A 25,370-nucleotide genomic window follows, 5' to 3' on the forward strand; every position below is an offset into this window, starting at 1 on the left:
ACGCACCCATATGGCCTGTCTAACTTGTGTATGTGTGTGCATCCGTGTGTATGTCAAAGTGTCTCCATCTCCTATAAAGCCTGACAGATATGGGATTTTGAAGGCCAATACTGATTTCGATATTTGAGTTTTTCAAAAACTGATTTTTATGTCATTGTTTACTGTCATTTTTAACATTTATAAAATGAATATATGGTACACAAATAATCTAAAATGTAGGATCTTTTCTATTCACCAGGTTTTAATCACAGAGTTCACTCAGTAGAAAACAAAGAGATGGGAAGACTCCACATCAAAAGGATTACTCATGCAAATGTATGTTAAACATCCAGTTATGGCAACTTTAATTTTCATGATTGAATGATAGTACTATTTATTTTTCTCATGTTATCTCCCTTCGCTAGGTGCAGATGCCAAACAGTATAGAATTCCAGCCTGTAGAGTGTACTGTTGTGATCAATGCAGCAGGTGCCAATTCTGGAAAAGTAGCAGAAATGGTTGGTATTGGCTTTGGTCCGCAGGGAATGGTGGAAGGGACTCCTATACCAGTTGAACCCAGAAAACGGTAAGTGGTCATGCTGCCCAGCCAGAAATGCAAAACAACCTATCAAATCTTTAAAACAACATATCCATCGGATTAGGCTTTCTAAATGTACTCTATACTATAGGTGCTCTTTTGGATAATAACAAAGATTGAATGGGGGGTATACACAAATAGTTTCATCGTAACACATTTTCACATATTTGTAGGAAATACCAGTGCATGCAAAGTTGTTCCTAGGATGTTGCTAGGGTGTTATTAGGATAGTAATCGTTGTTGCTATGGTAATTTGGTTGGATGCTATGGCTGTTACTACAGTGGGTACTACTTCAAAATGTCCGGTTTCACGCGTGATTTTCACGTGACCTCGCGTGAATCATGCATTTTTTATTTATATTTCCCCAGTGAAGCTGCAATGACCCAAACAACCACCAGGTGACACTTGTGAGCAGGGTTAGGAACGTCGGCTTTTGCCACTTTGAATCTATACGCGCCAGTATGCGACAGTATACCATACATTTAGCCTACCCAACTTTTGTTTCCACAATATTACCCCGATGAGCTTTCATTTCGATGGCTGATAGGCCTACACTACGTCTCCTGTGACAGTCCCAACAGTTAGCACTATAATCAAACAATCCAAAAGTGAATTAGCGGTAGGCCTATATCCCGAAGCAAACGGAAAATCTTCTGTTTTTAATATAGGCTAGCCTACCGAAACACTGCTCCAAACGACATGCAGTCTCACGATAGAACTTTTGAAGGTGTCTTTGTTATTTTATGAAGAGGTATCTGGCTGTTTTGTTTATGTTTGTTTTACTGGTTAAGCTCATGAAAATCACATTTTGACTGCTAAAAACACCATTTTAACACAGTTTTCGGAGGGACAGAAATACCAACAGAGAAAGCAGTGCCCGTCTTCTGTCTGAACATTGCCTACCTGCAATAGGCTATCACTTCACTGCTTGACATTACCCCACATCCACATGGAGAAATGTTGCATGTTAACAATGGAGAGAACCTTTCCGAAATTATTTATTGTGCGAATGGGTTAGCAAAACCATAGCTTTGACCCCTAATTCACCCTAACGGTGGGTTTCCACACACCGAAATTTCGCGTCGCTCTCATTGAGGTTGAATGGAGACGAAATTTGCCCTGATTGGGCAAAATGAGAGCGAAGTTGGCGAAAGTTTAACTTTATTTAAATGAGGATCATTCGAGAACCAATCAGGTCTGCATGTTTGTGTTTGGAGGCGGGAGTTACAAAAAAGTCTGAACAAGATGGCGGAGACTACCTGAGCTGTAACACGAAAATTTGTATGTGATTAAAATGTTTCTACACGAACATTGACACTTGTATCAACACGTATTGCGGTTTATATGCCACACAAACTTAGTCAGAGCACATACACCACTAAATACACTACTGTATATGTTAGTTTAAACACTCAAACTTTTTAGCTAGCTTACTGGCGAACTTATGTTCGGACATTGGATTGCATTGTAAACCTAGCTAGACAGCTAGGCTACATGCTGCAACACAGGTATGAAAAATATGATGTCTTATTGACCTTGTTGTTTCTATGAACATGAGTTGTTGTTTATAGGCAACATCAACTTAGTCGAGGCATAAAGACCCCTGGATATCTTCATTAAGTACTTAAACGTTTGAACTAGCCGATTAGCCTAATTAGCTCGCTTGCTGACACTGCAGGCAAAAGGTTAAAAACGCCCCCGAGGCGAAGCTGGCCGAAATTCGCAAGGTGTTTCGCTGTGTGGAAATTCATTTGTTTGCGCAACAGCCCGTTCTCCAGCGAGAATGAAATAAATGTTTTAAAAGCTGTCTCATCACCAGGCTATTTGCTACCATATTTGCTACTATAGGCCTATAACAGTCTAATTTTGCATGCCAATTCAAAGACCTGTGCAAGAGACTCTATGCTGTTTTCATGGACAGCAAGGATCCGCTTCATTCGTTGTTTTGAATAAGCGTGTATTTCTTTTCCAATTTTTCTATAACAATTGCTATTCGTTTTAGCGAATATTTATAATAAAGTACTTATATATTGTATAGCCTACCATCTCCTTCTGATTGATTCGTGTCCCTTGGAATTTTTAATATGGAAAGGAAAATATTCACGACACTTTAAGTGTTTTTTGACCCCTGTACTGTTCGATGCAAATTATGGGCACTGCACTCTGAGGTAGATTGTTGGTCCACTGTGAAGATTTTCATTGTTGAAAAAGTGTCGGGAATTTTGCTGGCCTGTCTCTGCTGGCCACCGTCATGGAAATAAGCTGGGGGAGGGGAGCTAGTGCCGTAGCAGAAGCGCAGAAGTCCGCCTCATATGAGGGGGGATGGTAGGCTCCAGCACTGGGGTTGGTGGCTCTCATCTGAAAGTTTTTAATTTAGGTACAACGGGCAATACAAGGTGTGGCGTGTGATCGTCAGAGCAAGGTGTGGCGTGTGAGCGTGTGAATGAATTGAAATGCGTGTGTCTCACGTAATGGGCACCCTGTTTATGCCTATCGATATCTTCATATAGCCAATCTATAAAATATCAGAAAATGGTTTTGCATTAGGCTTATAGCCTAGCAGATAATAAGACTACCAAATTAATTAAACAAGAAAACTGTGTGTCTTTCTTTCCTGCGATTGGAATTAATCAAATTACTCTGCAAAGTGGAAAGGGAAAAAAGTGTGAGATTTCGCCAAATTTGGTTTTGCTCTTTTTGAGCCTAAACTGTTCGCCAAAGGCCATCATCTCTGGCTCCAGCTTGATGAAAAAGTAGGCTCTGATTTAGCCTAGTCTACTGTATGACTTCAACGAGGTGATCTTTAGTATCATTCTGTAGCTTACAACAGATAGATAGATAGATAAATAGATAGATGGATAGATAGATAGTGTAAGGGTCCTGTCGTGTTTTGTTTTCCCTGTTTAGTGTTTTTCTTCATGTCTGCTCCTCTTGTTTACTTCCGGTGTCCTTTTCCATGTGTTTCTTTGTTTGTTTTGCCATGTGTTTCTGTTCCCTGTGCCTGTGTCTCCGCCCCTCACCTGATCTCGTTAATCTGTTAGTTTAATTATGGTTTCCACCTGTCTCTTGTTTTACCTTGTTCATTGTCCACCTGTGCCCTGTTACCCCTGTGTATTTAAACCATCTGTCTCCCCTCAGTCGTCGTCGGTTATTAGTCATTGTGTTGCACACGGTTGATTCAGTTCGTAATAAAGATTCCAGTGATTCTGAGATTACCTTGCCTGGCTGTGCTTTGCCCTGCGTTTGGTTCAAGCTTTCCCCGTGGAACTGTGACAGATAGATACTTTATTGATCCCAAGGGGAAATTCAAGGTCTCAGTAGCATACAGACATCACACACAACGTTCACTAACAGCAGAAAAAAATAATTAAAAGTATATAATAAACACAACTAAGCATTAAGGACAGTAGAAGATAAAGAATATACTAAAATACAAATTATACTAAATAACACTAAATCTAAATCAAGTCTAAAAACAGTATCCACATAGAGGGTGATTAATCATGAGGCGCTTGCAATGACTGAGGCAGATTCTCTGTGCATAGTAAGGTAAGGTGCTCTGTGTGAGTGAGTGTCTTGGTGATGGTGCAAATGAGTAAGTGCAACAGTGCAAGAATAAAGTCTAGAGACCAGCATAAAATAAATATGGACATATAAGAGAGTAGGCAAGGTAATATAAAAAAACGATAGGAAAACTATATATATATATATATATATATATATATATATATATATATATATATATATATAACTATATTAAGTAAAGGTATAAGTGTGGCCACAATCCGGCTGTGGGATGGAGGGAGGGGTTATGCATATGTGCTAATATAGCAAGCAAACAGTGAGGCAGTAAGACAGTGGTAAAAAGTGGACAGACAGTACCCAAACATGGAATGGGTGGAGAGGCAGACAGACTATGCGGAGAAGTCTATCTCTCCTCTTCCCTTAAGTGAAGCATTGAACAGTTCACTGGCCCTGGGGACAAATTACTTCCTCAGTCTGTCTGTTGTGCAAGGCAGTGAGTGAAGTCTCCAGCTGATCAGGCTCTTCTGCTTTACAATAGTGCTGTGGAGTGGATGACACTCATTGTCCAAAATGTTGATCAGTTTGTTCAGGGTCCTTTTGTCAGATATTGAAGTGATGCACTCCAGTTCAGCTCCCACTACAGAGACAGCTTTCCTTACCAGCCTGTCAAGTCGCCCAGCATCCTTCTTCTTTGTGCTTCCTCCCCAGCATACCACTGCATAGAAGTGGACGCTGGCAACAACAGACTGGTAGAACATCCTGAGGAGCTTGCTGCACACATTGAAGGACCGCAGCCTCCTCAGGAAGTACAACCTGCTCTGCCCTTTCTTGTAGAGTGCGTCAGTGTTGGCTGACCAGTCCAGTTTATTGTCCAGGTGGAGACCCGGATACTTGTAGGTGCTTACCACCTCTTCATTGACCCCATCAATGGAGACTGGTAACAGAGCGGGCTTAGACCTGCAGAAATCCACCACCTTGGTCTTTGAAGTGTTGAGTTGAAGGTGATTGAGTTTGCACCATTGCCCAAAGTCCTCCACCAGGCTCCTGTACTCCTCCTCTTGCTCGTCCCTGATACACCCCATAATTGCAGTATCGTCAGAAAACTTCTGCATGTGGCATGACTTGGTGTTGTAGCAGAAGTCAGATGTGTACAGGGTGAACAGGACTGGAGAGAGCACAGTTCCCTGTGGCGCTCCGGTGCTGCTGATCACAGTGTCAGAGAGACAGTTCTTCAGTCTGACGAACTGTGGTCGCTCGGCCAGGTAATCTGTAATCCAGGTTACCAGGTGAGCGTCCACACCCATCTGCAAGAGCTTGTCCCCAAGTCTGAGGTGTTGGATGGTGTTAAAAGCACTTGAGAGATCAAAGAACATGATTCTCACAGCACTTTTCCCCTTGTCTAGGTGAGAATGTGTCCTGTGTAGAAGATAAGTGGTGGCATCGTCCACGCCCACTTTCTCCTGTTATGCAAACTGTAACGGGTCTGAGCATACCTAAGACCAGTCGCTCCGTTGTCTTCATCACATGTGATGTTAGAGCGACAGGCCTGTAGTCATTAAGCTCACTAGGGTGTGGCTTCTTAGGGACAGGGGTGAGACATGATGTCTTCCACAGTGTTGGAACTTGTCTGAGACGTAGACTCAAGTTGAAGATGTGCTTCAGTGGCTCCCCCAGTTCAGCAGCACAGACCTTGAGTAGCCTTGGACACAGTCTGTCAGGCCCGACTGCCTTCTTGGGGCGAAGTTTCTTTAGTTGATCTCTTACCTGATCTGCTGTGATGATGGGTCTGCTGTCTCTGTGTCTGATGGCTGTTGACTGAAGTCGTTGTCACCTCATTGTTCGTGATCGCCATGTGGGGGAGGGGTGCAATATCCAGTGATGGTGGGGGTACGATAGTCTGTGATGGTGGAGGTGAGTGTTGCACTGGTAGTAAGGGGGTGTGGGGGCTGGGGGATGACCACCTCCTTGATGTCCCTACCAAGGCTGCCATGGTCGTGGACACCTCAACAGGCACAGGCAAGGAGGCGTCAGGCGGGGGCAGAGTGTGAAGTGATGGTGGCTTAGGTCGTTGGGTGTCAATGGAATGCAGAGCTGGAGAGACTGGGAGGTGGGGGTAGGGCAGGCATGCAAACAAGAGCAGTGTCTTGAGTCGGCAGGGGGTGGTGGACAGCAGTGTTTCCCAAACTTTTTTCTGGGGACCCATTTATTAAAAATGACAGACTATCGCGATTCGTGACTCAATTCACTTCAGATCTAACATGCAACCACCAATATTGCCCAATATTCTTCTGCTTTGCATTTCTAGAAGTCTGGTTATCACTTCACCATACAGACAATGTAACCTAAAAACAATGCGGGTAGACCTATATTTAGGCATATCCACTCGGACAGAGCGACAGAGCAGGCTATCTGTTTTCTCAGCCGACCGTCTCGGGTCATGTCCTGCAACATTGAGGCTACAAACAAATGCTAGGTTTTTTCTAACTTCTGTGCTCGATTTCCAGTGTATTTTCTTTGCTTGTAAATTAAGTTGTAGGCCTACTTTCCTTGCCCAATGTGATTGTTGAACGGTGCTGGCCAGAAATGAATAGGTCTATAGGCGAAAGTTTCCGTGTCATGTCATAGGCTACTTCTCGTCTCGTGGCTACTCTGGCAGTCTCACCAGAAGATGCAGCAGCTGGCAGGACGTCATTGCGTTTACCGAGCTGTTAGATACAGTACCCTCCAGAATTATTGGCACCTTTGGTAATGTTGACTAAAAACAGGCATGCAAAATAATCTTTTTATGATTCATTGTACTCTCGCAATGAAAACGACAAGGAAAAATCCACCCTTGAAGGGAAGAAGATTTATTGAGAAAAAATAATAAATATTTTTAAACGAACGAAAACACGTTGCTCACAATTATTGGCACCCCTAGAAAATCTTACATACAAAACAGAAGCATTTCCCTATCTAATTTCAACTTTGTTAAATTAATCAGAGTGTCTGTGAACTTTCAGAGGTAGTTAATTACTTTCTTTTTCACTAAGGTATGAAAATAAAGTGACACAGAGGCTAAATCCTCTTGTCATTTTTCAACATCAGAAAGACAAGAGAATACACTAAATTTAAATAAAAGTGTGTTGACATTTGTAAGTCAGCGAATGTCTATAAAAACTAGGTACTTTGTTGAAAATGCCTATGTTTACAGTTAAAACAATGATTAAAAGGTTCTAATCAACTGGAAATGTAACAAACATGCTTGGACAAAGACCCATGGTTATCTCGCCCCCACGCACAGTATGGAGGATGGTAAGATAGGCAAAAAATTCCATAAGGACCACTATAGGAGAGTTACAGACCAAGGTGTCATCTTGGGGTCACTAAGTCCCCCAAACAATCTTCAAAAGTGACCTCACTGCTAATGGCTCATTTAGAGGGCATCCTAGGTAAACGCCTGTCCAGTCATTTAATTACCAATGTAAACGGCAGGAGTTACTGAATGGTACAGTGACTTTGTCTGGATGTGTGGTCTATTGTCGGATGACATGAAAATTGCGCTCTTTGGCTAGGAACACTTTAGGTGTGTTTGGCGTACATAGAAGAATGAACTATACTGAAAAGAACCCCATACCTAATGAGAATTATGGTGGAGAGGCTGTTCTATTGTGGGGCTTTTTATTCCCAAAGGCCTTGGGAATCTAATTAAGGTGCATGGTATCACGAACATTAAAAACCTGAACATTTTTAAAGGAAATCTGTCAATCTCTGCCAAGATACTAAATGTTGGTCATGATGAGTCAAAGAGGACAATGCACAAGTGTGGACCTAGGAATCTGGACGATCTGGAGAGATTTTGTAAAAACCAACAGACTTAAATCTCTTCCTTTGTATTTTCCAACTCTATGGGGTGTCATAGGTGAATATTACAAGCTGTTTTATTGGAAAAGGAAGGTTTAAGAAGGTATTATAAACAGGGGTGCCAATAATTGTGAGCAATGTGTTTTTGTAAAAAAAAAATCTTTATGATATTTTCCTTTTTCTCAAAACAAATTTGCTTACCTTCAAGGTTGGATTTTTGGGGGCCAAGCAGCGAAGCTGCGAAGGCACCCATTGTGTTTGCTATTGTTTCTTATTGGGGGCCAAGCAGCGAAGCTGCGAGGCAACCCATAGTGATTCTACGTATTCTTTTTATTATTATAACGAAACGCTAATTTGCCATTGAACCATACAGTAAAAAGTAGGGATATTCGGCACATTGATTCGGTACAGTCATATCTTTAATTTATCAAAGTTTCAAGTCTGCACTTGGAGTGCTGTAGCGCCACCAACGTTTTTTATTGCATCTATGCACTTAACGTTTGAACCGTACACCACATTTTGAACATTAAGGTATATTTGCCCTCCACCCTCTGGTTTAAGTCTCTCGATTCATTAATCACTAAATTCTACTGGAAAGATAAGACCCCAAGGATCAAACTCACCACTCTCCAAAAACCAAAAGCAATGGGAGGACTAGAGGCCCCACACTTCCAGCACCATGCCCTGGCCAACCAGCTCCACTTCATCCACAAATGGCTACACCCCACCCCCTCAGACAACACCTGGTTAGACCTAGAACAAACTATCTGTAAAGAAATTAAAATCTCAGATCTCCCTTTCTGCAGTCAGTCGGTCAAAAAACATCCATCCTTCAAAGCCCCAACAATTTCAGCTACTCTGACAGCCTGGTGGAGATTCTACCACATCACTGATTCACCTATAGCACCATCAATTCGCACCCCGATTTGGAATAACCCAGATTTCACCACAAAAAAAAACACTTAACTTTCACACATGGATGGGAAAGGGCATCACTCACCTTCAACACATTCTTCAAGACAATAATCTGGCCTCATTTTCCTGTTTGGTCCAGAAGCACGGCATCGAGAGTAAACACTTCTTACAATACCTGCAAATTAAATCATCTATCCTAGGAAAAATTAACATCCAGACAGCTAACCTTGACATTCCCCCACCAAACTCAGAGCTGCTTAATATTCCCTCTCCCAAAAAAATACTCTCCCAAATTTACAAAATTATATCTCGTTCAGAAAAAACACTTCTGGACCAAAATGTGCAAAAACATCTACCTCATGACAAAGAATAGTAATCTACAACTAATACAATACAAGGTTCTTCACAGATTCCACTTCACTGCACATAAATTGGCTAAAATGGGGTTTGGCTCGGATCTTTGCTCTCACTGCACACAAAATAACCCAGATACATACATTCAGGCGGTTTGGCATTGCACTCCAATCAACCACTTCTGGGTGAGTGTCACAAAATCTCTCTCTTCCATCTTTGGCTGTCACATCCCAGCATCCCCTTCCTTATGCATACTTGGTGATACATCCACAGTCAATTTAAGCAACTCCTGCAATAAAACACTGCTGGTAGCGCTGACTATCGCCAAGAAAACAATCCTCATGAACTGGAAATTTAAGAACAAAGCTCACATCACTCATTGGAAAAACTTGTTAACAGACTATAAATCATTAGAAAACCTATCAACTACAAACTTAATCAATACTCAGGATACAACCTCTCCTTGGTACCCCTTTATCACCTACTTAAAGTCCTGACCCTCTTTGCCTGAGTTCCATCTCCACACCATCATAGCACACTTCATCAACAGATACACATATCATCGAACACTGGGCAGGGGAGGGTAGCTGGAACTATTATTGTTATTATTATTATTATTATTATTAGTAATATAAATAGCATCCCCTTCTTTCCCTTCCCCTTTTATTTACATTCTCTGATAACTTTACTAATTTCACTCTTTCTCTCTGCCTCTCCCATCGTTATTCTGACGGGGCCCCATTGGATGGCTTGGGAGACTCGGTCCTGGCGGGTCGCTGTGTGGTTTTGGCATTGGTTGGGTCCTGTGGGTTATCTATTGGCCCTGGGCCCCCGGTGTGCACCCTCCTCATACGCTCATGCACACGCCTTGTCCTGGAAGCGCACAGCACGCTTTACTCTCTTTTAATTGCACTACATGTTAGGTGACATACATCAAACATAAACAAAAACTACAAAACAGGCTAGGGTAAGAGTGGAGTGCAGGTAGATGCCTCATCAGGTGTCTATCTGCATGCCTCACTTATTTTAATGCACACATTGAGGAGGCATACATCTTACACAGGGTAAGTGTGGTGTGCATGGGGAAATCCTGACAGATATTCACCATGCATGCCCACTTCTTTTAATGCTACACTCTAGATAGATCCCTCAACCTAGCCATTCCCAAACTGTACATATTTAGGTCAAGAGTGGTGTGTTGGGTGAAGGTCTGGGGCGAGGTGTGGTTGGTCGTGGTAGTGGGGGATGTGTGCATATGCTGGGGGCCTGGGGGGATGGGTGGCACGCAGGTCCTCCCCTCTGTCAGCTCGTCGCAGTATAACTGCGGGGGCTGGGTGGAACTGTGGCCATTAATGGGTGCCCAGGTTGGCAATCAGTCAGGCAATCAACCAGGCAATCAGTTATTCCTATTATTATACTTATCTTTAATAGAATAATTACAACTCCTCTCCTCTGAAACCCTCCCTCTCTATGTTCCAGCTTCTCTCCTCCTGGCCCAACAGCAAGCCAGCCTTATACATATGCACACACACACACACACACACACACACACACACACACACACACACACACACACACACACACACATACATCCTCACATACTCACTACCCCTCACTCCCCACCCCCATCCCAACACCACCTCATTCCTCCCTTCTTTTCATTCCGGTCATCAATTTCATCCCTGATAATCATATCTGTAATCATACTGGACGCAAATCATCCTTAGCCTTTCTGTTATTAATGTTATGTTGTGTTATGTTTGTGGAAGCCAAGTCAATGTGATGTCTTGTTAAGTTACAGTATGTGTTTATGTAATGTACATCTGTTTGTCGTATGTAGTATTCTTGTGCATGTCGTAGTGTTGCATTTTCTGTAATGTCAATGATGTTTGCAAATAAAAAAAAAAAAAGGTATATTTGGAATCCTTGGATGACACCAAACTCGACGCACCCCATGACGTAAATTTCCGCCATGTTGGATCTTCCGCCATTTTGTATTTCATCAAAAACACTTAAAAGGCATCAAAGGTCATAAAGTTTATATTGTTGAGATATTACTTCACAGCCGCCAAACAGGAAGTGAAGTAATATCTCAACAATGCTTTCACGTATCAAAACCAAACTAGGTATATGGACACAGGACCCAATCAGGAGGACGCTCAAGAAATGTGGTAAATTTTGACCACTATGTGGCGCTATAATCACAGGAAGTGGGCTCATATTTCAGCAATGCTTTCACGTATCGAAACCAAACTTGGCTGATTGACTCGGGAGCACATCCTGAGGACATACAATAATTTTAGCGACCTTTGACCACTAGGGGTGCTATTATTTGCAACACTTTCTCGTATCGACACCAAACTTGGTGCCTGGACTCGGGACCACATCCTGAATAAGGACAATACATTTAGTGACCTTTGACCACTAGGGGCGCTATCATTAGCAAAACTTTCTCGTATCTCGTATCGATACCAAACTTGGTACATAGACTCGGGAACACATCCTGAATATGCACAATATATTTAGATAGATAGATAGATAGATAGATAGATACTTTATTGATCCCCAGGGGAAATTCAAGGTCTCAGCAGCATACATACAAGACAAACACATTCTTTAACAGCAGAAGAGTAATTAAAGTATATAATATAAAAACACAACTAAGCAGTAAGGACAGTAGAAGATAAAGAATATGCTAAATATACTAAAATACAAATTATACTAACACTTAATACAATAGATAAAAATATACTAAAATACAAATAACAAAATTACAAATTATACTAACACTTAATCTAAATCAATTCTAAAAACAGTATCCACATAGTGGTGATTAATAAATCAGAGGCTTTGCAATGACTGAGGCAGGGACTGAGCCTGTGATTCTCTGTGCATAGTAAGGTATGGTAAGGTGCTCTAAGGTGCTCTGTGTGAATGAGTGTCATGGTGGTAGTGCAATGGTGATGGTGGTCATGGTGATAGTGCAAATGAGTAAGTCAACAATGCAGAAATAAAGTCTATATATCTATATATTTAACTATTTAAGAAAATGTATAAGTGTGGCCACAGTTCGGCTGTGGCATGGAGGGGGTTATGCAAATGTGCTAATGTGCTAATATAGCACGCAAAACAGTGAGGCATAAAGACAGTGGTACAAGTGGCTAGTGGACAGACAGTACCAAACATGGAGGGATGAAGAGGCAGACAGACTATGCAGAGAAGTCTATCTCTCCTCTTCCCTTAAGTGAGGCATTGAACAGTTCAATGGCCCTGGGGACAAATGACTTTCTCAGTCTGTCAGTTGTGCAAGGCAGTGAGCTTAAGTCTCCAGCTGATCAGGCTCTTCTGTTTAACAATAGTGCTGTGGAGTGGGTGACACTCATTGTCCAAGATGTTGATCAGTTTGTTCAGGGTCCTTTTGTCAGAAAGTGAAGTGATACACTCCAGTTCAGCTCCCACTACAGAGCCAGCTTTCCTTACCAGCCTGTCAATTCGCCCCACATCCTTCTTCCTTGTGCTTCCACCCCAGCATACTACTGCATAGAAGAGGACGCTGGCAACAACAGACTGGTAGAACATCCTGAGGAGCTTACTGCACACATTGAAGGACCGCAGCCTCCTCAGGAAGTACAGCCTGCTCTGCCCTTTCTTGTAGAGTGCATCAGTGTTGGCTGACCAGTCCAGTTTATTGTCCAGGTGGAGACCCAGATACTTGTAGGTGCTAACCTCCTCCACATTGACCCCATCAATGTGAACTGGTAGCAGAGTAGGCTTAGGCCTGCGGAAATCCACCACCATCTCCTTGGTCTTTGAAGTGTTAAGTTGAAGATGATTGAGTTTGCACCATTGCACAAAGTCCTCCACCAGGCTCCTGTACTCCTCCTCCTGCCCGTTCCTGATACACCCCACAATTGCAGTATCATCAGAAAACTTCTGCATGTGGCATGACTCGGTGTTGTTGCAGAAGTCAGATGTGTACAGGGTGAACAGGACTGGAGAGAGCACAGTTCCCTGTGGCGCTCCGGTGCTGCAGATCACAGTGTCAGAGAGACAGTTCTTCAGTCTGACGAACTGTGGTCGCTCGGTCAGGTAATCTGTAATCCAGGTTACCAATCTGAGGGGCTGGATGGTGTTAAAAGCACTTGAGAAATCAAAGAACATGATTCTCACAGCACTTTTCCCCTTGTCCAGGTGGGAATGTGTCCTGTGTAGAAGATAAGTGATGGCATCGTCCACCCCACTTTCTCCTGGTAAGCAAACTGTAACGGGTCTAGTGCATGGCGCATCCTGGGGTCTGAGCATGCCTAAGACCAATCGCTCCATTGTCTTCATCACATGTGATGTAAGAGCGACAGGTCTGTAGTCATTAAGCTCACTAGGGCGTGGCTTCTTAGGGACAGGGTGAGACATGATGTCTTCCACAGTGTTGGAACTTGTCCAAGGCGTGAGGCTCAAATTGAAGATGTGCTTCAGTGGTTCCCCAGTTCAACAGCACAGGCCTTGAGTAGCCTTGGGCACAGTCTGTCAGGCCCAGCTGCTTTATTGCTGCGCAATTTTCTTAAGTTGGACTGTCACTTGATCCTTTGTAATGGTGAGGGGGTGTAAGGGGGGGAGGGAGGGGTGCATCTGGGATCTGTGTGTCTTATGGCTGTTGACTGAGGTCGTTGTCACCTCATTGTTCGTGGTCACCATGTGGGGGAGGGGTGCAAAATCCAGTGATGGTGGGGGTACGATAGCCTGTGATGATGGAGGTGAGTGTTGCGCTGGTATTGAGGGGGTGTGAGGGTGGGGGCTGGGGGATGGTGTCCAGACCACCGCCATTGGAGCTGGAGCAGGGGAGTCAAACCTGTTGTAGAAGTGGTTCAACTGGTTCGCCCTGTGCAGGTCCCCCTCCACAGAGCTGCTGTTCTTCTTCAGGCCAGTGATAACCTTCATGCAGTCCCATGTCTCCTTCAAGTTGTTTTCCTGCAGCTTCTGTTCCACCTTCTTTCTGTAATCCTCCTTAGCTTCCTTCAGCTTGAATTTGAGTTCCCCTTGCACGCGCCTCAGCTCTGCCATGTCCCCCTCTCTGAACGCCATCGTTTTCCTGTTGAGAAGGGTCTTGACATTGCTGGTTATCCAAGGCTTGTTGTTGGGAAAGCAGCGTACAGTTCTGGTGGGAACAACAATGTCCATGCAGAAGTTCAGGTAGTCAGTTGTGCACTGTGTGACCTCCTCCAAGTCCTCTCCATTCTGTAACACACTCCAGTCAGTACACTCGAAGCAGTCTCTCAGAGCCTCATCCACTTCGGGTGTCCACTTCCTGAAGGTGCGTGTGGGAACTGGTAGCCTCTGTACTTTGGGCTTGTACATTGGCTGGAGATGAATGAGGTTGTGTTCTGACTTTCCCAGTGGGGTGACCTTTGATCACTAGGGGCGCTATAATTATCTTGTAACACTTTCTTGTATTGACACCAAACTTGATATGTGGACTCGTGACTACAACCTGAGGACGCACAATACATTTGGTGATGTTTGACGTGTGCGTGTCTGTGGGGAGCCATTGGGGTGTGTGGTGGAGGAAGTTTATCTGTGTATATGTGTGTGTGTGGGACGGGGGGGGGGGTTAATTGGGTGTGTGTATAATGTAGCAAGATTGGGTTGCCATGACAACTCCTACTCAACTGCTTGGCCCCCACATTGCTGCTTGCAGCTATATTTGGGGGCCAAGCAGCGAAGCTGCGAGGCAACCCATAGTGATTCTATGTGTTCTTCTTATTGGGGGCCAAGCAGCGAAGCTGCGAGGCAACCCATAGTGATTCTATGTGTTCTTATTATTATTATTATAACGAAACGCTAATTTGCCATTGAACCATACAGTAAAAAGTTGGGAAATTTGGCACATTGATTCGGTATAGTCATATGATTAATTGAACTAAGTTTCATGTCAAGTGCTCTAGCGCCCCCAATGTGTCCGATTTTGCATTACATCTATGCGCTTAAAGTTTCAACCATACAAATTGAGGTATACTTGGAATCCTTGGATGAGGCCGAACTCAACGCACCCCATGACGTCAATTTCCGCTAAGTTGGATCTTCCGCCATATTGGATTTAATCAAAAACACTTAAAAGGAATCAAAGGTCATAAAGTTTGTCCGATTTTGACGAAACTTGTCGCAGATGACCGTCAGACCATGACTCACAAATGCATTGCTTTTTGGAGCCATATTCAAAACCTGTCGCCTGTCACGACCAATCAAGTTTAAGCGCAAAGCCGCCAAACAGGAAGTGAAGTAATATTTCAGTAAAGTTTTAACGTATCAAAACCAAAGTCAGTACATGGGCTCAGGACTCAATACGGAGGAGGCTCAATAAATTTGATGACTTTTGACCTATGGGTGGCGCTATAATTAGCAAAATTACATTTTGGCCTGTAACGGGTAATGTGTTTGAAATTAAAACTTGCTATTGGTGTCTGTTTATGTTAATGTTAATGTACTAGTGGTGTCTGTCGGAGGCCCTAAGGATGACAGATGTGATTTTGTGACGTGAACATAATTGATCCGGCCGCCATATTGGATTTAATCAATGTAACTTAAAAGTTTTCACAGGTCACAAAGTTCATCCGATTTTCATGAAACTTAGCACAGATGATCTTCAGACCATGACTCACAAAATGCATTGCTTTTTGGAGCCATATTGATAACCCGCCTGCCGTGGTAACCAATCAAGTTTGGCGCTTAAGCCACAAAACAGGAAGTGAAGTGATATCTCAGCAAAGCTTTCGTATCAACACCAAACTCAGTACATGGTCTCAGGACCCAATTAGGAAGAAGCTCAATAAATTTGATGACCTTTGACCACTATGTGGCGCTATTATCACAGGAAGTGGGCTCATATTTCAGCAAAGCTTTCAAGTATTGAAACCAAACTTAGTATATGGACTTGGGACCTTATCCTGAGGACACAAAATAAATTTGGTGACCTTCAACCACTAGGGCGGCGCGCTAGAGTAACACAAGATTAGGTCATATCTCAGCAATGCTTTGACGTATCAAAACCAAACTTGGTTCATGGACTTGTGACCTCATCCTGAGGATGCACAATCAATTTTGCGACCTTTGACCACTAGGGGTGCTATAATTTGCAACACTTTCTCGTATCGACACCAAACTTGGTACATGGACTCGGGGCCACATCCCGAAGACGCTCCATATATTTAGTGACCTTTGAACACTAGGGGCGCTATAATTATCAACACTTTCTCGTATCGACACCAAACTTGGTATGTGGACTCGTGACTACAACCTGAGGATGCACAATACATTTGGTGATGTTTGAGGTGTGCGTATGTGTGGGGAGCTATTGGCGTGTGTGGGGGAGGAAGTTTATCTGTGTATATGTGTGTGTGTGGGACTGGGGGGGTTAATTGGGTGTGTGTATAATGTAGCAACATTGGGTTGCCATGACAACTCCTGCTCAACTGCTTGGCCCCCACATTACTATGTGTTCTTGCAGCTATATTTATTATTATAACAAAACACTCATTTGCCATTGAACCATGCAGTAAAATGTTGGGAAATTTGGCACATTGATTCGGTATAGTCATATGATTAATTTCACTAAGTTTCATGTCAAGTGCTCTAGCGCCCCCAATGTGTCAGATTTTGCATTACATCTATGCGCTTAAAGTTTCAACCATACAAATTGAGGTATACTTGGAAGCCTTGGATGAGACCGAACTCAACGCACGTTGGATTTTCCGCCATATTGGATTTAATCAAAAACACTTAAAAGGAATCAAAGGTCATAAAGTTTGTCCGATTTTGACAAAACTTGGCGCAGATGATCGTCAGACCATGACTCACAAACGCATTGCTTTTTGGAGCCATATTCAAAACCTGTTACCTGTCACGACCAATCAAGTTTGGCGGCAAAGCCGCCAAACAGGAAGTGAAGTAATATTTCAGTAAATCTTTAATGTATCAAAACCAAACTCAGTACATGGGCTCAAGACCCAATAAGGAGGAGGCTCAATACATTTGATGACTTTTGACCTATAGGTGGCGCTATAATGAGCAAAATTACATTTTGGCCTGTAACGGGTAATGTGTTTGAAATTAAAACTTGCTATTGGTGTCTGTTTATGTTAATGTTAATGTACTAGTGGTGTCTGTCGGAGGCCCTAAGGATGACAGATGTGATTTTGTGACGTGAACATAATTGATCCGGCCGCCATATTGGATTTAATCAATGTAACTTAAAAGTTTTCACAGGTCACAAAGTTCATCCGATTTTCATGAAACTTAGCACAGATGATCTTCAGACCATGACTCACAAATGCATTGCTTTTTGGAGCCATATTGATAACCCGTCGCCCGTGGTAACCAATCAAGTTTGGCGGCGAAGCCACAAAACAGGAAGTGAAGTGATATCTCAGCAAAGCTTTCGCGTATCAACACCAAACTCAGTACATGGTCTCAGGACCCAATTAGGAAGAAGCTCAATAAATTTGATGACCTTTGACCACTATGTGGCGCTATTATCACAGGAAGTGGGCTCATATTTCAGCAAAGCTTTCAAGTATTGAAACCAAACTTAGTATATGGACTTGGGACCTTATCCTGAGGACACAAAATAAATTTGGTGACCTTCAACCACTAGGGCGGCGCTAGAGTAACACAAGATTAGGTCATATCTCAGCAATGCTTTGACGTATCAAAACCAAACTTGGTTCATGGACTTGTGACCTCATCCTGAGGATGCACAATCAATTTTGCGACCTTTGACCACTAGGGGTGCTATAATTTGCAACACTTTCTCGTATCGACACCAAACTTGGTACATGGACTCGGGGCCACATCCCGAAGACGCTCCATATATTTAGTGACCTTTGAACACTAGGGGCGCTATAATTATCAACACTTTCTCGTGATAATACACCAAACTTGGTATGTGGACTCGACTACAACCTGAGGATGCACAATACATTTGGTGATGTTTGAGGTGTGCGATGTGTGGGAGCTATTGGCGTGTGTGGGGGAGGAAGTTTATCTGTGTATATGTGTGTGTGTGGGACTGGGGGGGTTAATTGGGTGTGTGTATAATGTAGCAACATTGGGTTGCCATGACAACTCCTGCTCAACTGCTTGGCCCCCACATTACTGCTTGCAGCTATATTTATTATTATAACAAAACACTCATTTGCCATTGAACCATGCAGTAAAATGTTGGGAAATTTGGCACATTGATTCGGTATAGTCATATGATTAATTTCACTAAGTTTCATGTCAAGTGCTCTAAGCCCCAATGTGTCAGATTTTGCATTACATCTATGCGCCTAAAGTTTCAACCATACAAATTGAGGTATACTTGGAAGCCTTGGATGAGACCGAACTCAACGCACGTTGGATTTTCCGCCATATTGGATTTAATCAAAAACACTTAAAAGGAATCAAAGGTCATAAAGTTTGTCCGATTTTGACAAAACTTGGCGCAGATGATCGTCAGACCATGACTCACAAACGCATTGCTTTTTGGAGCCATATTCAAAACCTGTTACCTGTCACGACCAATCAAGTTTGGCGGCAAAGCCGCCAAACAGGAAGTGAAGTAATATTTCAGTAAATCTTTAATGTATCAAAACCAAACTCAGTACATGGGCTCAAGACCCAATAAGGAGGAGGCTCAATACATTTGATGACTTTTGACCTATAGGTGGCGCTATAATGAGCAAAATTACATTTTGGCCTGTAACGGGTAATGTGTTTGAAATTAAAACTTGCTATTGGTGTCTGTTAAAGGGGTGGTTCAGGATTTTGGACATAAGACCTTATTTCCAAGTAAGCAAGTGTGATATTTATCAGTGGAGACCGTTTTCAGCACGTTTCATCCAGTCCTTCTAATTGCAGAGTTCGCAGGTGCTAGGCTAGTGCAAGTCAACGGTATGTGCTAGCCTGCCACTAAAGACAGTCTTACCCACTCCAAAGTACACCTGAAGTGGTGCATTTTATCATTCAAACATGCGACTTTTCATGAAAATTCTTTAATCCAAGATTGCCGCCACCATATGACGTATGCAAATTAGATATAAACATTTAATCTCTACATAAACTTTGGGTCATCCTTAATATTTCTCTAATTTACAGAAAGTCTCTATCTCTTATCACTTTTAAGATATAGCCTTTTGAAATGAAGATGTCAAAATTGATTGTTTCGGAAAAAAACCTCTGGCGCCTAACGGGTTAAATTTAATTCTGGCTACTATAGGGAGCCAATAGAGAGTAACTAGGAAAGGAGTTACATGTGTCCTCTTTGGCTGATTGAAGACCAGGCGTGCTCCAGCATTCTGAATCAGCTGTAATGATCTTATTACACAAGCGGGTAAGCCAGCTAATAGTGGATTACAATAGTCGAGCTTAGAGATGACCATGGTCTGAACAAGAAGTTGTGTGGAATCTTGTGTCAGATAAGGTTTTGCAATAGAAGCTATATGCTAGCGCTGCACAATTAATCAAATTTAATCACGATCACGATTTTGGCTTCCCAAATTTCAAATGCGTGCTGTACCCATAGAACCAACCTGGCAACCCATAGAACGCTCCGCTACAAAACAAATCAAGCGCTCCTTAAACCTGTCTGACCATGTGCCTGCATGCAGCCTACCAATGACAGCTGTTCCCTGCACTGTTCAGCCTGATGCACTGTGGACTAGTGACATTATGTTAACTATTAGTAGGCTAGTTAGACTATACAATAAACGACGATCAAAAATCAAATGTGTGGCACAGCAGAAGGCCAAGAGCTTGTCCCTCCGAGCGGATCATCCATTGTTCGAAAATATTTCTGATTTCAGGCAAGTTAAGTTAACCAAAAATATAAGCAAAGCAGGGCTCTCAACTCATACCGTGAAACACATCACATGACGTAAACCACACATGCCTTTTTATCACGTTAACTTTTAGTCCTTGTTTTCTTCCTCCGATAGCCTATAGCCTACTGTAATAAGAGTTGAGCTAACGACGGGATCCGGGAATTTTATTCATGTATTTTTTACAAGCTACATGTGCAACCTACAATGCATATGCGTTTCAAGACACAGCCTACTCAAAACGAGTGAACAATAATGAAAATGTAGCCTACACGTCAGTGTTTTAAATATCAACTAATGACTAAACCAGGGGAGTCCAAACTGCGGCCAGCCATGCACTTTAATCCGGCCCGCCGAGCATTTATTAGTTTATCATAGGCCGCTCGCTATTTTTTTCCAGCGATAGAAGACGTTGTGGTTAACTTTACTACAAACTGCTTTACACTCTTCTTAGAGAACGTTTACAATGTCAATGTCAAAACAGCTTGTCACATCGAGATACATAGTATCTCCATTGCAGCAGATCTAACTACGTTATGCTAGTCCATTTAATTGGGGACGCATTTGAGCGTGGGAGAGAGGGCGATGGCAACAGTAGTTCCCACTACTGACCATTATAAACTGTGAGAGGGTACAGCACTATTTGAGTGGAGCTGGCAAAGAGTCTTAAAGTGACAGTGCACCATTTATAAATTAATTAAACAGCATCAAATTAACAGTATTTCTTAAAAAATTAATTTTCTACAACAAAATTATTTTGTCAATAAAACAAAACATTATTATTATTATTATTATTATTATTATTATTATTATTATTATTATTATGACCGCTGAGAAGCGGGCGGTCATATAGGTTTAGTCAGATTTTTCCTTTTTTTTTTTCCTTTTTATGTCCAAATTTCCGTCAAGGATTCCTGGGACACTGAAAGACCGGGTAGATCTAAACTTGGTGGGCATGTAACCCCCATATGGATAGCATGGAACCATCGTTTTTTCTTTTGATCTGTAGCCCCCCCCGCTGGACTGCACCCCCCGAAAGGAGGGTAGGGCAGACATAGTTTTCTGTGAATATCTCGAGAACCGTAAGGTTTAGGAGGACCATTTGTTTTTGTATGTTAATCTCAAGGGGCCATGTCAACCCATTCCATAACCACTCATTTCATGTATAGCGCCACCTAGTTAAACACAAAAAAGTTAAAAAAATGAGGTGATGTAATCGCAGGTATCTGTGACCTAACATAGTCAAAACTGCACGAAATTGGAAGTGTAGGATCATTATGACACCCTTTGAATGCACGCCAAGTTCCGTGGAATTCCGTTCATGGGGGGCCACACAATAAATTAATTTATGTTACTATACACCAACTGGCCTGTAGGTGGCCGGAGACAGTTTTCTGTGAATATCTCGAGAACCGTAGGGCTTAGGAGGTCCACCTTTTTTTGTATGTTGGTCTTAAGGGGGCATGTCAACCCATCCCATTACCACTTATTTCATGTATAGCCCACCCTAGTTAAAAATTAAAAAGCAAAAAATGAGGTGTTTTCATCACAATATCTCTGGCTGACATGGTCAAAACTGCACGAAATTGAAAGTGTAGGATCATTATGACACCCTCCGAATGCATGCCATGCCAGTTTTGTGAACTTTTGTTCATGGGGGGCCTTACAATAAAATAATTTATGTGTACATTTAGTGACCGTACACCAACAAGGATTCCCGGGACACTGAAAGACCGGGGTACACGAAACCTGGTGGGCATGTAACCCCACATGGATAGCATGGAACCATCGTTTTTTGTTTTGATCTGTAGCCCCCCCGCTGTACTGGACCCCCCGAAAGGAGGGTAGGGCAGACACAGTTTTCTGTGAATATCTTGAGAACCGTAGGGCCTAGGATGACCAATTTGTTCTGTATGTTTGCCTCCAGGGGTAATTTTAACCCATTCCATGTGCACACATGTGCATAAACAGATACACATGCACACACATACATTCACAGTAATCATACATATGACACATACTCACACAGTAGACATATGTACGCATGCATGCACATGCACAAACATACATACGCAGGCAAACACACAAGCACGCACACACACACACACACACATGCACACAATTCAAGAATTTCTCAGAATTATGAACAGGCAAGAAGGGGGTGGGGTTGTATAAAATGAATTTTACATGTGAAATCTATGAACTAATCATGTTTTGGTACTTGTTGTCTAGCAGATACCAGTGAGAATTGAGTGTGGATAATGCAATTTAGTGAGACAGTTAGAATCATATAGGCCTTTCAGCGTGATTTATTTTTGTGGAAAAAATGTGCTGGACTGGGCGGCGGTCATATTTTGTACCGCTCGGCGGTACATCTAGTTATTATTATTATTTGTGTGTGGCCCGCTGGCCAATTTTCAAAACCCAATGTGGCCCTTCAGTCAAAAAGTTTGGACACCCCTGGACTAAACGATTACAGTAAACTCATGAACAAGAAGCAGAGCTTAAGTGGCTAATGGGGAGCGTTGGGAGGATTCCCGGTGGGCTGTTAACGTTTTCCCAAGGAATACGTTAGCTAGGAATAATATATCAACAAACCCCTCTGTAGAAATCTTCGACATATAGTTAGGCATAAGTCTAGAAAGTTTGGTGTATGTACGTGCTTCTGAAGTGGAGTTTTTGAGCTCAGAGTGTGAGCGGAAACTCATTTTGAGAAAACAGCCTGGAAAGACAGCCAATGAGATTCCGTTCTCAGCCTAGACTCGCCTTTGAACTTTCGCGATTGGTTACTGATACAAAGGAAGTGTCCATATATGGATCACATAGCGTGATACAGGAAAAACAGAGCTTTCCAACGGTAGTACACATGTTATGTTTTGGACCACGGTCGCGGGAGTGCATGCAAGGTTAGAATGCTAACTTTTGCTGAATTTAGGAGAAATATACAGGTGCGAGTAGACACAATATAATGAAATAAACACCTAAATGTGTAAATCGGACTTTTTTGTTGTAGTAGTGTGATAGAATACATGCTAAGGTAACATACTAGCTCAAAATCTCGAAATTGACCAGTGCATGAAAAAACAATGTTTTCACCTGCCGTGTCTCGCCTTAAGGTAAGATTTAAACCAGTCAAGAGCTTTTCCAGAAATTCCTAGTTCAGATAGTATAGATACAGTGGGCAGTGCTTTGACTTGGCCAGCTTCACTCGCGGTCCGCGCGTGGGATCACGCGGTAATCACGCGACTTTAATTTGTATTTTTCCAGTGAGACGCAGCAACAACCCAAACAACCGGTAGATGTCTCAAGTGAGCAGGGTGTCTCGTAAAAAGAAATGGAGCCTGGAAAACCCTACACAGACTTCACTACAGACTTTAGCAGACTGGTTTAGAAATAATTTAATAGCCAGAAATATGCCTGCCCTGCCCTAATAAAGAAATATTTGGTTAACTGCGAGTGAATCCCGTTTGCAGCCGTAGAAAAAACGCAGGACAAATTAAACATTCTGGTTTTCTCAGAGTGCAACGATAATAGACAGACATCATTTGGACAAAATATAGAGCATATTAACCTCCGTTGCTCAGCCAAATGCCTTCCTGTTACGTCCTGTTATCACGGAGTTACAGGCGATAAACGATTTTTGATGGTCACAACAAAGTTTACTTCATTAGCGGTTTATATATTTTTTTTGATTATTAAAGAGTGTTTTTCATTTAAAGGTTTGACTTCGTGCTTATTCAGTAGAGCATTTAGTGCTCTCCCCAATCCCAGATGTTCACATTGCATGTTTGTTTGTAATGGGTGCAACCGCGAGATAGGCTATGCGTTTGATGGCAATGAGTTGTTAACAGACATGAACCAAGACATATAGCCCAGCAGCAATCTAGGGACTGTTCGTTATTTATTGAAGGGGGCACCGGAGGAATTTTGAGTGCTTCCGTTGCAAGCATGACCCTCTCTTGCCTGCTAGAAATTGTTCAATGACCCTCCGACAGAATTGTTAAAAAAGACATGACCCTCCCCTGCCAATTGTCGCTGTCTTCCGCCCGCGCCACAGCCACACACTGTGATAACGTTCTTAAATCAATCTTTCCCGTGAGCTTGCATGCTACCAGTCCTTCCTTTTCAAATGTTTTGCGCCTGTTTGCACAATTACACAAAGAATCATATGTGATTAATAATATGACAAATAATCCCAAATAAGACCGAAACAATGCATGCCAACTCCCCCGCTGTCTTGCCGTTTTAATGTTTTCCCGTAGAATATCCCATATTTTAATACTCTCATAACAGCCCTGCCATCGGGCCTGTCTCTGTGTTGCCCTGTTGTTAACCTATTTAAGTTTAACGGCGTGATTGTCGTGAGAGCACGATTCATTGGCACTTGCATGTTCGGCCTTATGTCTACGTGCGCACCTGAGGCTACTCAGCTACAAGAGAAAGAATTTCCTCTGTTTGTATGTTCACTGCAAGTTGGCCTACCATAACTTCCCAACTCTGCACTGTAGACCCTAACTGGCTATTTATATTTTTCTGTGAAATAAGCAAATGTATTTGTTCAACTTTATGAAGCAGAATTACGCATAGGCTACTTGGAACATAATACATTTAACAAAGGACAGATGTATGTTGCTAGTGACAAAATATTAACTTTCAGTGTTTTACGATGTCTTTGTCATGGGGAAGTGTTTTCCCCCATGCATTTATTCTAGGTTACTGTCAGTGACTGACGCGAGAGAAGCGGGTCTGTGTTGTGTTGCGCTATGCTAATTTATTTTCATTGGGCATACCGTGTCGTGCCGCCCACAGCTCTTCAGTTCTGACAAAGCCAAAATTACTCCTTTTGAAACAATGAGTGCAGGAAGCGCGTTTGTATGGTTATATTGCTTGACGGGGGGGATCCCAAGCAGCTTTCAGCCATCTACTTTGAGAACATTTCAATTCACCCGACACTAATATATATATAATATATAATAATAATTAATAATTAAACTATTTCGGCATAGCCTATAAAGCAGTTTAATTAAATGGAATGTTAGTTGTAAACAAACGAGCTACTTGGTGAGGCTTGGCCTCACAGATGCGCTCGTGCCTCTTAGATGGCAGGAAAAATCTTCACGATAGGCCTATTAACCACCCGATTCACGTTGGCTGGGACCAGACATTTGTGCCCATCCGGCCCTGCCCCCAACAAATCACACCTTCCCACCTCTGACAGCTTAAAAGAAGTCAAGAGGACTCCTTACTCACAGACCTATTCACAAACCTGCGGCATTTTGCCGTGTTTTGAAATCCTATGCAGCTA

At 42.5% G+C, this 25,370-nt stretch overlaps 1 protein-coding gene across 1 annotated transcript in view; it reads left to right on the forward strand.

Moving 5' to 3' along the window:
* Window positions 1–241: 241 nt before the first annotated feature.
* LOC125296608 (FAD-dependent oxidoreductase domain-containing protein 1-like) overlaps window positions 242–25,370 on the forward strand; it is a 37,421-nt gene continuing 12,292 nt past the window's right edge. The window contains exons 1-2 of the mRNA XM_048246597.1: window positions 242–315; window positions 405–565. Of these exons, the coding sequence (XP_048102554.1) occupies window positions 277–315; window positions 405–565 (200 nt within the window). The 5' untranslated portion in view covers window positions 242–276. The remainder of the gene's footprint in view (window positions 316–404; window positions 566–25,370) is intronic.

Source organism: Alosa alosa, chromosome 6, assembly GCF_017589495.1.
Source record: "Alosa alosa isolate M-15738 ecotype Scorff River chromosome 6, AALO_Geno_1.1, whole genome shotgun sequence".
Lineage (NCBI taxonomy): Eukaryota > Metazoa > Chordata > Actinopteri > Clupeiformes > Clupeidae > Alosa > Alosa alosa.